We start from the raw sequence: 12,092 nt of genomic DNA on the forward strand, positions 1-12,092 counted from the left end.
GCTCCCTACCCCAGCATGCTGGCCCTGGATGGGGCCTGGCCATACCTGCCTCTCTGCTTGAGCAGGGGAAAATCCTGTGAGGGCTGGTCCCCCCTTTCTCCCCCTCCCCCAAGGCAGACTCCATTTGGGGTCCACACTTGGGTACTCCCGTCCCTTTCTCAACTAGCCAGAGCGCTACAGCTAGGCTTGGCTGGAGCAGACAGCCCAGCCCAGGGCTGCAAAGCATCCTGGGATGCTGGGGAACTGTGAGCCAACTTGAACTGGGAAGGGGTCTGGGACAAGCTTCATAAACTGGTTTGACCTAAAATGGTTAAGTCTGATATTTTATCCAACCAGGTTTATCTTAAACCAGTTTTCAGCCATTTTGAAAGTGGTTTAAGTACACTGAACTTCTGTTGTGTTACAGATTTAAACCGGTTTCTGATCGCTTAAATTAGTTTATGTGCAACTTCTGTCCCTAGCCAGGGTACTGGCAGGAAGGTTGGTGGGGGTGGCCATTTTAAGGTTATGGAATGTCAAGAATCTCTTGTTTCTTATCTTATGGGTTGTCTTCTGTTGTAAGCTGGCTTGAGCCTTTTTATGTAGGACAGGATATAGATCTAAATAATAAGTAAATAGGTTCATAACACAGTTGAGATGACTCTTTGCATTATGCTACCACTTAGACATACATTCTCATACAAAGCTCACTCTCAGTCCTCTGTCTCAGATTACCAGCAGTGGTGCAAGTTATAATGGTAGTATTTGTTTGGATATTTTTCAGTTAATCCATTTCTCAAACTCTTAACAAGACATGTTGGACCTGACTGCTTGTGATCCTTTTGTGGGCAGATAGCCAACTGTAGATTATGCTGCCTAATGTATCAAATTGTTAAGCATTTGTTTAAAGAACATCTGTATGTTACCTCCATGAACAGTTTCTGCTGTCTGTAATTCATCCAGTACCTGGTTCTGATTCTAAAACAGTAAGGGCAGGCTAGCATAATCAATGCAGTTATGATGTGGCTGCCTCAGCAGCACAAGACTGAAGTGGAAGGCATTCCTCACCAACTCCGTTCTCCAGAATGTAATACTTTGTTTCACCTCTGCTTTGCTATGCTACTTCTAAGATCTCCACTGTGCAGTGTGTAACTAAATCTGTTGGGAGAGTTGTTACAGTTTATCTGAGTATGGTAGGTGCAAAGAATTGACTGATTCTGAAACTAGTGTTTTAGAGGCAGGTATTAGGTTTGAGTAAACATTGTGAAGACTTTTATAGATTTGCTTTAATTTGTAGACCTAAACTAGTAGATGCTGGCTGAAGTTTGAGCAGGGTTCTGATTTCATAATAACAAACTGTTTCTAATCAAGTCAGATTCTGTAAAGGAAGGAAATTTGGTATCAATCATCTGTGAGTTTATAAGAACAAATAAGAAAGCATCTCTAAATCCCAGGTGTAACTTGGGGGGTGGGAGGGAGCATGTGTATGTCTGTTCTATAAAATTTTAAACTTGTGCTGCGATTCTCGCACAAACTTGAGTGGAAATGTGTCATGTGCTTTTTGTAACAGAGACCTGAAGCTGACGAAAAGACTTTGACTGGAGAGCTGAGAACCAGTCCTCCACGCACCTCTACAAAGAAACAGTTGCCTTCTATTCCTAAAAATACTGTGCCAGTAACTAAACCTGCTTCCCCTGCCCCTTCTTCCCAGTCTACAAATGGAACACATGCCTCCTATGGGCCTTTCTACTTGGAGTACTCCCTCCTGGCAGAATTGTAAGTTGAATATATAATTTTATTTATTTATTTAATTTTACAGTTTTCCCTCTTTGGCCTTAAGCTCCAAAAAAAACATGTAAGGAACAGCTCTAATAGTTCTTGTATTTTTTGGAACTTTGTAAGAACAATATGCATAATCACTTATGCAGAAAAGAATACAAAATTGCTTGCATCTGGAGAGGGGTAAATAGCTGTAGAAGGTGAGGAGCTTTAATATTCTAACAGGATATCAAAAACTGTTTTAATGCCAGGAAATGTCGTCTTCTCTGGAAGCAGCAAAAAGGCATATATATCTCTAATTGGAATAGACTCTACTTCTTTCGTAACTTTTTGGTAATACAGTGTAGCAGGTGGACTGCCTCTTTCAACCATAGAAATGTAAAAACAAACCAAAAAACCAAAACCACAAAAACCCTTTCTATTAAGAATGTTATGCAAACTTCTGCCTGAGCTGCACTGTGTGTGTGTGGAGGGGGGTGTCCATCCCCTCTGACTGTATGAGTCTATCTTATGAGGACATTGCTGAGTATCCCAAAGCAGTTTTAAGTAATTGCTGATGCATTAGGGCAAATGAGCCACTTCACTTATGAGGGCTTCTGTAACAAATAATGTTTGATCTAGTTGTATCTGATGCCGTTCGTGGCAGATACTAGGCCAGTAGTGGCCTTCTGTTTTCAGTAAGACTCAGTCCTCTTATTCTGTATTAGCATGGTAATGACAAGTGTTTTTTTTAATATCAGTTGAGCCCAACCTTTTTGGCTAGCATGCCACAGACTTGCATGATAAGAAATGTCAGGTAGGGTAGGGGCTCAGCCTGCCTCCTTCTCTTTGCTTTGGACCAAATGGCTTAGCCTGTTCCTGTTGGCATTGTCTTGCACACACTTTCTTGTTCTTTTCATCTCTTGCAGGAAAAACTACCTCATTTGCAGGTAAAGTCATAGTTTATGACTGAAAAAGCATCTCTAAGTTGTATGTTAAGGATGGGTTCCTTCCCCCCCTGCCCCCCTTAAGGTATTACCAAGTAGTAGTCAGTGCATTTGTCCTAAAGTGCCTCTGTTAGTGTAGCTTTTAAAATTTGCCTGTCTTAACACAATTAAAAGAGAAGCTTAAGACCTAAAAACTGAAGACACTCACTATAAGTAGAAACTGAAAACGTGTTGGCATTTTAATATTCAAAGATTAGACTTTCAACTACAGTAATCCTATAATAAAAAGGAGTAAACTGTCCAGTAGTGGCTGTGTATACACAAGATGCTCACTAGACAGTAGCTTGTTACTACTGTGCAGTGGTATTGCACGTCTGGAACCATGATGCAATGTTGTACTACACAGCAGTAATAAGCTACAGTGCAGTTAGTGTCACCATGAAGCTGTATGGGGACACTACTGCACAGTAACACTAGTTATTGTTCAGTCATTTAATACTTGTGTATGCAAGTACTAAATGACTGTGCAGTAACAACTGCGCGGTTAGCATCTCGTGTAGATGTGGTCTATGTCCCTTTAAATGAAAGGGTGGAGGGAAACAGTTTCTTAGTTCCTTGTTCTTTCTCCTCTGAGCACATATAACTTTTAACAAGGGATTTGCAGGACGTTTAAAAAATATTAGTAGACCCCTTTTTCTTTTCTTCCCTCCCCTGCCAAAAAAAGGCCTTCTTTTAACTCCTGCTGCAGATCGTATTAGATCAATGCAGTCCTTGTTGGAGCTATTCATTTTAAACACTGATTCTAATTACAGCACCTTGGTTGTAAAGCAGAAGTTACCAGGAGTCTATGTGCAGCCTTCTTACCGATCAGCATTAAGTAAGTTCAAGAGCAGGTGTTTTAATTATCGTATCTTTTTGAGTGGCTTGTACCCATTCATACGATTCTCTTTGCTTGCAGTGTGGTTTGGAGTAATATTTATTAGGCATGGACTCTACCAGGATGGGGTGTTTAAATTTACAGTCTATATTCCTGATAACTACCCGGATGGTGATTGCCCGGTAAGTGTTTTATTTAACTGTTTAATTTAATTTAATTTTTATTTTTTTTTTGACTCCCTCCTTTTTAGGGGTTAGAGGAAAATGTGTCGAACTGGCTTAGTTCACTGAGGTAGTGAAAGCTGCACTGCTGCTATGTGGCTAGAGCTTTTGCTGTACCCTGCTTGTGATCTGCAGAAGGCATTTTTTCATAGTAACTCCTCCCAGACTGCTTAGGGAGTGAAGTTGACTATGCGTAGCTCACTCACTTATCTACTAGTGATTTTTGGTCCCTAAATTTTGGTTGCTGAGCCTCACTGAGAGGTTATTGCAAAACACTGGATGCATAGGTCTCTCTTAGAGTAGCTGACAACTAATCACTACTTAAGCTGAAAGGGAATTGCTTGTATTGTTTCTCTAATTTTACAGCTTTGATTATGTAAATTAAGTGCCAAACTGTAAGCATGAACAAAAAAAACTACACACAGAAATAATAATGTAGTAAGATATCAGTGCAATGCTTGGCCTTCTACTAAACTGCAGTATTTCTGGCATATGAATTTGTTGCACATAAAACGGAAAGTTGCAAGTAAACGGGGGTGAGAAGAGGGAGTCTTAACTTCTTTCTGCTGAGCCTTTTACAGGTTTCCTTTTGGCACGGCAATATTTATTTTGCATACCTTTGTACAACTAGGGCATGTCCAGATGTGCATGGATACTCGGTTCCCCAGGAACACACCTGTGCCACGTATGCTTTGGCATGTGGCAAGTTGTCCCAGGTGGGGTAAGGGAGACTGGGGCCAGCAGCTTTACCTGGGGGCCTCCCGAGGTTGCAGCTGTAGCGATTCTGCTCCTTGGAGCCTGGCAGGCAGTGGAGCCTGGCTCTGGGCGGGCCAGCTCCTCTTTTCAGCAGTGAGTGCTGGCCAAGTGTGTGTTGCTCTGTTTTTGTTGTTTTGTGGGTTTTTTTGACCCCTGGGTATTTGGGGGGTCAAAAAACCTGGTGCAGCGCATGCTCAAGCAGCATGCCCTTGCGGTACGGAGAACAATGGACTGTGCGGTATGTGCGGCTGCAGATGTTTACAGCAGCACGTACCGCATGACCACACCTAGGTATGTACTAGAATACTTTGTCCATTCCCGAGAAATCAGTTTGTTTGGCTGCTTTTGGAGCAAACTAAGGGAGTTTGTCCAAGTTTCTAGAAAAATAATTCTGATTCTGATCCTATCTTGGCTGAAAACAGCAGTCACTAAATGCTGAAAGCAACCAGTTCACTTGATAGTCTTTTACAGGGAGCTTTAATGTCCCTTTTACAGGGACAGTATCAGTGGGGAAACATCAAGTAATGTCAAAACTTAATGGCATGCTTTATGCCAGTATCTATATATGTATGCCACCTTTGGTGTTTGAAATCATTTTCCTATCAAAACTAATAGTCATCTTACAGGGATTTAGACAGGAAAAAGTATAAAAGCCATAACCTTGAAGTGGGATTGGCCAAAGGCCATGCTGTTGAACATTCAGAATAAAATGGAAATGTTATGAGTAAGACTAGAGAAATGTTAAGCATAACTTCTGACAAAAATAAAAAATGGCTTTCTATCAGAAGCGACTCTTAAGATGTCTCTTTTTACTCATGCCCAAATTCTTAACTGTGGGCTAGCCATGAAATGCATAGCTATAAATGCTTGTTTTTATCAATAAGTGAATTTACAGCTAGATTTTGACTTCTGTAAAATGACTTGGAACTTTTCTTTCCCCCCTCTACTGCAGCGCTTGGTTTTTGATCTACCAGTCTTTCATCCACTAGTAGATCCCCTCTCGGGTGAACTGGATGTGAAAAGAGCATTTGCAAAATGGAGGTCAGTATTGAAGTAGACATATAGTCTTTTGAGTTATTGAAGATGACGCCACACTAATGCTGTATTCTTCATTTAGGCGGAACCATAATCACATATGGCAAGTACTAATGTATGCTCGTAGGGTCTTCTACAAGATTGATACAACAAGTCCTTTGAATCCAGAGGCTGCAGTGCTGTAAGTGTCCTCAACTTATCTGGACTATGAATAATTTACAGACTAACAGTCTATTTACATAGACAAAATAAGATTTTTAAAAGAACCAAACATTTGTGACAAGGTGTGAAGTACTTACTGTATTTATTTCTTTGTACAACTTGTTAGCTGGTTGTGAGCATCTAAGCCTAAGCCATAGTTCTTCTGGTTGACTCATCTGAAGACTAGAAATAGCTTGCAACCTTGCTAATGTTATATGAAGTGTTAAAACTGGTTTCTTTTCTAGATACGAGAAAGACATTCAACTGTTCAAAAGTAAGGTTGTAGACAGTGTCAAACTATGCAGCAGTCACTTATTTGACCAGCCTAAAATAGAAGATCCCTATGCAATTATGTGAGTAGCAAATCAATTATAACAAAGTCCATATGTTTGACTGTTAGATTCAAAAACAGCCCTGCTATAACTCTTGAATGGGTACTAATTTGGCAGTTACTTCTGGTTTAATGACTCAGACTTGTTTCTGTAAGTTTATTATGATTATTGTGTTCTCACCTTGTGTATTCAGTAATGCATTGGTTCTCAACCTCTGGGCATGACCCAAATCAGAGTCACGAAGGGCCCACACATACATACACTCACGCACATGGCCGCCTGGTAGTGGTGGGTGGGTTGCAGCTGCACTCCACTGCCAGCAGCCCCCACAGTGCCAGGTCGGGAGGTCCTGTTGGTGGCTAATTTAGGGTCACAGCAACAAAAGGTTGGTGTAACTGCAGTAACTGAAGTGTTCCTTCACCTTTTAAATAAGGTACCTTTTTAAAATGAACCTTGCTTTCAGTTATGTCAAGTTGAATAGGCATACATGTGGCTTGAACTGCTGCAGTGGCCATATTTTTATGATGGCTTCAGTTTCTACAGATGTGTTGAGCATTTGGGTTGGGAAGTTAGTACTGTTAGGAATTAGCTGGGTGCTAAATGAACAAGTTATTGGTGTCAATATTGGCAGAAAAATGCATCCATGTGCTTGTTGCCAAGGAGATTAAACCTATAAGATGCCATTCTATAGTGTAGAATGCACCCTTGATGTGCTCAGCAGAGTTTGGATGATTTGTGTCACTGACTCCTATCTAGTTTAGAAATTATTTTACACTAATTTCACCTGCATAAGCTTTTATAATGCTTCTCCTTTCTCCTGTAGCTTCTCTCCATGGAATCCAGCTATACATGATGAAGCTAGAGAGAAGATGTTGACTCAAAAAGTACGTAGACACCGTCTAACCTATTTTTGCTACAGTACAATTGGATGTATAAGGCAGTGCAGAGGAACCCATCTAAATTAAATATCCTAATTCTCAGGTGGTGAGCCACCAGTAACTCCAACACTTAGGATTTACTTCTGCAGCCTCTGAGCACGCTAGCTTTTATATTCATTCTGTAAAGTCAAGTGATTGGAGCCAGTCAGTATCAGTCTACCTCATTATTACTCTGTTATCTAGTGTCAACTTCCTCACTACTTTTCATTAAGAGAAACTTGATTTCTAGTGACCTTTGCTGGGAGGAGTGATGTGCTTTGCTAAAACAGGAGAGGGGTACCCAGTTGGTTGTAGGGAACCACTGAATATTGGAAATTCCCTAGGTATCACCCTAGCTGTCTTATTCTACGTCATGCTTCATGACCCATGGCTCTTCTGCTCAAGCAGATACTGACACCTATGGATCTTGATAGTTAGACTTCTAGTATTTGAATGTGCTTGTCTTCTTCTCAACTAACATTTTATCAGACAATTCAGATGGGTAGCTAATTTCATATTTTCTGGGCATAAAAAACACTTACAAAAAGCCAGGGAATACAGGCAGGTGTTTTGCACCCTCCAGGAAGGTTAAAACAAATGCCTGATCCAGGGAAGGGGGACTTTAATGGGACCTTTCTCCCAAATTTTCCATCCTTCTGATCAGAAGTTTTTAACCTGACCCCTGAATGGGAACCAACTATGAGACTGGCTTGAGGTGCTGAAGTAACCTGCTCGCAGAGTACCATGAGTTCCTGTGCTGGCAGCTGGACAATGAAGCAGGTTCACAGTACCTTGTACCAGCCATTGACTGTTATACTGCTTTCCTTGTGGCTCTGGCAGGCTCTGTTGTCTCAAGCATGGTGTGCTTGCATAGTCTCTGGCCTAAACAGACTCTTTTTAAAAAGGCCAAGTAAGTGGTGCTGGCTCCACACAGAACATGTCAATTTCTAGCTGCCTATAAGATGGAACAGATGTTGGAAGGAGATGGCCCTTGTCTAGTCTTAATGTCCATAGGAGGATGACTTGATAAATCTCTCCGTCTGGATTCTGACTTTCACGTTGAAGACTTAAAAAGATCAAGCTGTCTCTCTTTGTGTTGCTGCAGTGATCTGTAGGCCAAGAGATTGCCCAGGGATGTTTAGATTGTTATCATGTTCTCTTCCACTACGATGCATCTAACTACTGTGGTAGCTTGCCATCTTATCCTTCACTTCGCCAGGAAGGGTTTAAAAGTCTGTTTTACCCTTAAATGGATTCCTGTATTCTACTTGCCAAGATAGTGCTTCATTGGTAGAAGACAGGAAGTCTTGTATTTGAGAGCAGAGATCTACCTTGTGTGAACATCTTAGAGCAGAGTATGATTTTAAAGAAGTTTATTAAGTCTGTATACAATATTTAAAGTATATTTTTGCCCTAGACCAAAGAGCTACTGATATGATAGTTTGGTTAAGATGTAATGGATTTCAGAGGATAATAAAACAAAACCAAACCCCAGACTTTAAAATGGGAAACACTTGGCTACATCAGAAATCTGGACATGAGGACAGGTATGTCCCAGTATAAAGTGTGCGAGAATGCAAACCTCATGCAGGATAAGTATCACCTGGTCCACTTTCTGAAAAACCTAGGCAGTCTTCTGGAAAAAAAAAAAAAGTCCAGACATGTCACTAAGTTACAGTTAACTCCCACTTGGATCACCTAACAATCCCCACTGATTAGCATTTTTGGTTGTGATGGACTTTGGCCAGTCCCTGGCCCAGTAGTGTCAATACGTGCACCAGAACTGGTGTATTGAGTTCGGATATGATGCAGTTGGCATAAAGATTGGCCTTTTATTGTGTAGTACTCATTCCGAACTGCTAGTATAAAGTGGGGTGGCCAGAGATACAGCCTTGTATGCAGAAATCTGCACCCTGATTCCTTCCCCTTTTTTTCTGTTTGAGGCATCTGAAATTTAATTTAGCATTTTGCCCATAGCTGCTGCTGCTGCTGCTTTGTTAATACTCCTAAAGTTCTGTTATTTTCAACTTGGTCCTTTCCAATTCCCAGTAATATATATTTGGACTACTAATTTGTTAAATGGCCTTGATACTCATTCATGAATGTCAGGTCCATCATAATAATGTTTAGCATTGCTAGGATTAGTTAAGGTTTGGGATTCTGTCTGCACTGGGAGATTCTCTTGCATTTTAAGCAAGATGCTCTGGTGTAGAACTCTTCAGTAAAGCTCAGTTCAAATGAGTAGTGCCACCCGATTGGTGACTCAGTTTCCTGAGCCATAGCTTAATAAAATTAAAGTTATCAACACCACCTGCTCTTGACAATAGTATCAGGCAAATGCCAGGTGGGAGGGCACTGGGAATAGAGCGTTTAAATGCAGGTAGGTGTATTAGCTGTGGAGTAGATGAGGAGAGATTGAACAGAGGCATTGATCTTTTTAATGGTACCTTGCGCCACATGTAGAACTAGCTTGCCATCTGAAAGTTGCCATCATTATTGCATTATGCAGTTATCACTTTTAAACTAGTGCTTCTATCTCAGAAACTTGGGCTGGGCATAATATGAGATCTTTATCTTCCTGGTATTTGGATTTTTGGTTTAGGGGTTTATGCAAGTCTTGTACAGTTTGTTATAAAAACCACCTTTTGATCATTCAAATAGGTCTGATGCTTAATTTTTTTCCTCCTTAGAAGAAGTCAGAAGATCAGCACTGCAAAAGCATGCATGTGTCTGGCCTGTCATGGGTAAAGCCTGGTTCAGTTCAGCCTTTCAGCAAAGAAGAGAAGATGATGCCTACCTAGTGTTTATGGACATTGATGCACAAACACTTCATGCGGGTGGAGGGAATGTAATGGAGAGAGACGCAGCAAAGCAGTGACTTTTTTTTTCTTTTTTTTTTTTGTGTGTTCTTTCCTGATCATGGATTCATAATCTGAATGACAGCAGTGACTCCAGTAAATCTACTCAGTGGAGTGCTTTGACTCTTAATGTTTTACATATACATTAGTTTTAAAGGCAGCCTGGAGTTCGGAAGTATCGCTGAATACTACAGTGCTTCTCTTAGAAAACTCTCTGGGGTGGGTAACTCTTCAGGGTGCTAAAATGCCTGGAGGCTTTGGGTTGGTTTTCTTTTTAAGCTTTTCTTTTTTGCCTCTCCAGGAATAGCATTTTTGAATTTCTAAAATGCTGGCAGAAAAATTAGCAGGAAAAACTGGTGCCAGAGGTAAGCTGTGTTCATGTAAACTAATAGCAGAGTTAAACACTATATATTTAATGGTTTTAAATACATTGGTTTCTATTGTAAATACATTAGCATTTGAAATTTGTAAATAGCTGGTCAAATGACTCCCTCTAGCACTTTCAAGGAACGCAAGGCTGAGTTGGTACTCAGTATATAGTGCATTATTAACTTCAAAAATACGTCACTAAAATGCACATTAGTCTGACAAAATGAGAGCAGTGGTAGCCAGGCTTACTAGGTTTTTATTGCAAAGGCTAAAAAAGCTTTTAATGAGGTGTTTTTTATCTAATAAAATCTTATTCTCGAATTTATGCAGCAGGGATTACTAAATTAGTTTGACTAATGTGTGTTTAATAGTGACATCTTAAAAAAATTAAAAAATCATGGTGACCTCTTCATTGTCCCTTTTTTTTTCTGTTCACTAAACACTAGACTTAAAGACTAAGTATTTATGAAAATATTAGTCTACTTGTTCGTGTCTAAATGATTCTTAGTACATACTTAGTTCAGTGTTTTGAAGGTAGCCCTCAGTCCTCTGCTAACAAAGGCTTCAAATTGAAGGAGCTTTCTTGTGCGTTGTAGCCAAAAGATCTGACTATGTATAGTAGGTTGTTCCATCTGCCAGCCACACCCATGCTGAGGAAAGTGTAGAAGTGGTGTTAGTTTGTTCATTCCTCTCAAATACACCGTTGTTTTTAAACTTCCATGGTAATGCTGTTACTCAGACTGCCCTAAGGGCAGCAACTACCTTTGTACCAGCGCATACCCAGAGTTCCTTGCACATGAAAGCTTCCTGTTGGCTTGTTTCCATGCCTGATTCAGTGTGGAAAGTCAGCTGGAATTGGGGTTTCTAAGGTCCTCCATCTGCTGTTCTAGTCCCTGACGTATGGCTCAAAAGGACTGAAACACAGCTGACTACTGTGCTTGCCACTTCAGAAGGTTACTTTTTAAATGCAGAAATGTGACGCTTTGGAAAAACAAATTGCCCACCCCAATCTAGTAAAACGAATCCTCATCATTTCCCCCATACGGTAAGCAAAGTCCAGCCTGTGTAAGCAGTGCGCTTCATTTCCCAGCAGCTCCTGCCCACATGGCTGGGGCTGGTTTCCATGGAGACCCAAGCTGCACCTCTGCTGTGATAGTGCAAGGCTGTGGTTGCCATGGAGACTGGCCCAGCTGCGCTGGCAGGGCATGTGGCAGGGCAGGACAGGGAGCTGCTCTGGAGCCACTGGTATCTTGCAACAGGGGCAGCTTGCTCTGGGGTCAGGGCAGAGCTGCAATTTGCAGCCTGCACACACTGCTGCAGTGGTGCGCAGTCAGCGGCTCCTCTCAGCTCTGGCCCGACTCCTTGCAGCGGTGACAGCCTGGTTCCAAGCTGGGGCAGAACTGCGCTCCACTGCCTGTCTGCCCCTGCCCAGGTCATGCAGGCTGCAGATCCCGGTAGCTCTGAAGCAGCCCCCTGCCCTGCCCTTCCCTGCTGTGTACCTTGCTGTGGCTGGTCTCCTTGGCAACCACAGCCTTGCTATCACAGTACAGGTGTGGCTGGGGTCGCCATGGAAACCAGCCCCAGCCATGTGGGCAGGGGCTGCTGGGAAATGGAGTCCAGCTGCTGGCCAGATCTGCCATCTTGCCCAGCCCTGCACTAGATTAGATTAGTGTTGATTTGTTTGAGGCTTGTCCTTTCCTCGAGAACAAATTTTTGGTTATAGTTTAAGGAGATGTGTTAAAAATAGTCCATTAGCTAGTGGAAGAAAATCCCTAGCATCGTAGGGGGAGTAGGCAGTGTCCCAGAAACAGATACCTAAAGTTACATGGCTGGAGAGTAGGC

General features: G+C 41.7%; 1 protein-coding gene and 1 long non-coding RNA gene across 7 annotated transcripts in view; one reads left to right on the forward strand and one right to left on the reverse strand.

The window, feature by feature from the left end:
- The window catches only part of LOC109310517, a 24,011-nt gene extending 14,304 nt beyond the window's left edge, over positions 1–9,707 (reverse strand). The window contains exon 1 of the long non-coding RNA XR_002101233.1: positions 8,685–9,707. This is a non-coding gene — a long non-coding RNA (uncharacterized LOC109310517). The remainder of the gene's footprint in view (positions 1–8,684) is intronic.
- The window catches only part of AKTIP (AKT interacting protein), a 19,853-nt gene extending 9,201 nt beyond the window's left edge, over positions 1–10,652 (forward strand). For 3 of the 6 annotated variants that reach the window (XM_019535715.1, XM_019535714.1, XM_019535716.1), the window contains exons 3-10: positions 1,550–1,755; positions 3,497–3,561; positions 3,643–3,743; positions 5,491–5,579; positions 5,656–5,754; positions 6,020–6,127; positions 6,930–6,990; positions 9,714–10,652. In XM_019535715.1, coding sequence (XP_019391260.1) covers positions 1,550–1,755; positions 3,497–3,561; positions 3,643–3,743; positions 5,491–5,579; positions 5,656–5,754; positions 6,020–6,127; positions 6,930–6,990; positions 9,714–9,824 — 840 coding nt within the window. In that variant the 3' untranslated portion in view covers positions 9,825–10,652. Of the gene's footprint in view, positions 1–1,549; positions 1,756–3,496; positions 3,562–3,642; positions 3,744–5,490; positions 5,580–5,655; positions 5,755–6,019; positions 6,128–6,929; positions 6,991–8,440; positions 8,571–9,713 lie in introns of all 6 variants that reach the window. The other 3 variants (XR_002101231.1, XR_002101232.1, XM_019535717.1) reach the window with 3 other exon arrangements.
- Positions 10,653–12,092: the final 1,440 nt, after the last annotated feature.

The sequence above is a fragment of the Crocodylus porosus genome, unplaced genomic scaffold (assembly GCF_001723895.1).
Source record: "Crocodylus porosus isolate Cpor-Errol unplaced genomic scaffold, CroPor_comp1, whole genome shotgun sequence".
NCBI classification, from domain to species: Eukaryota; Metazoa; Chordata; order Crocodylia; family Crocodylidae; genus Crocodylus; species Crocodylus porosus.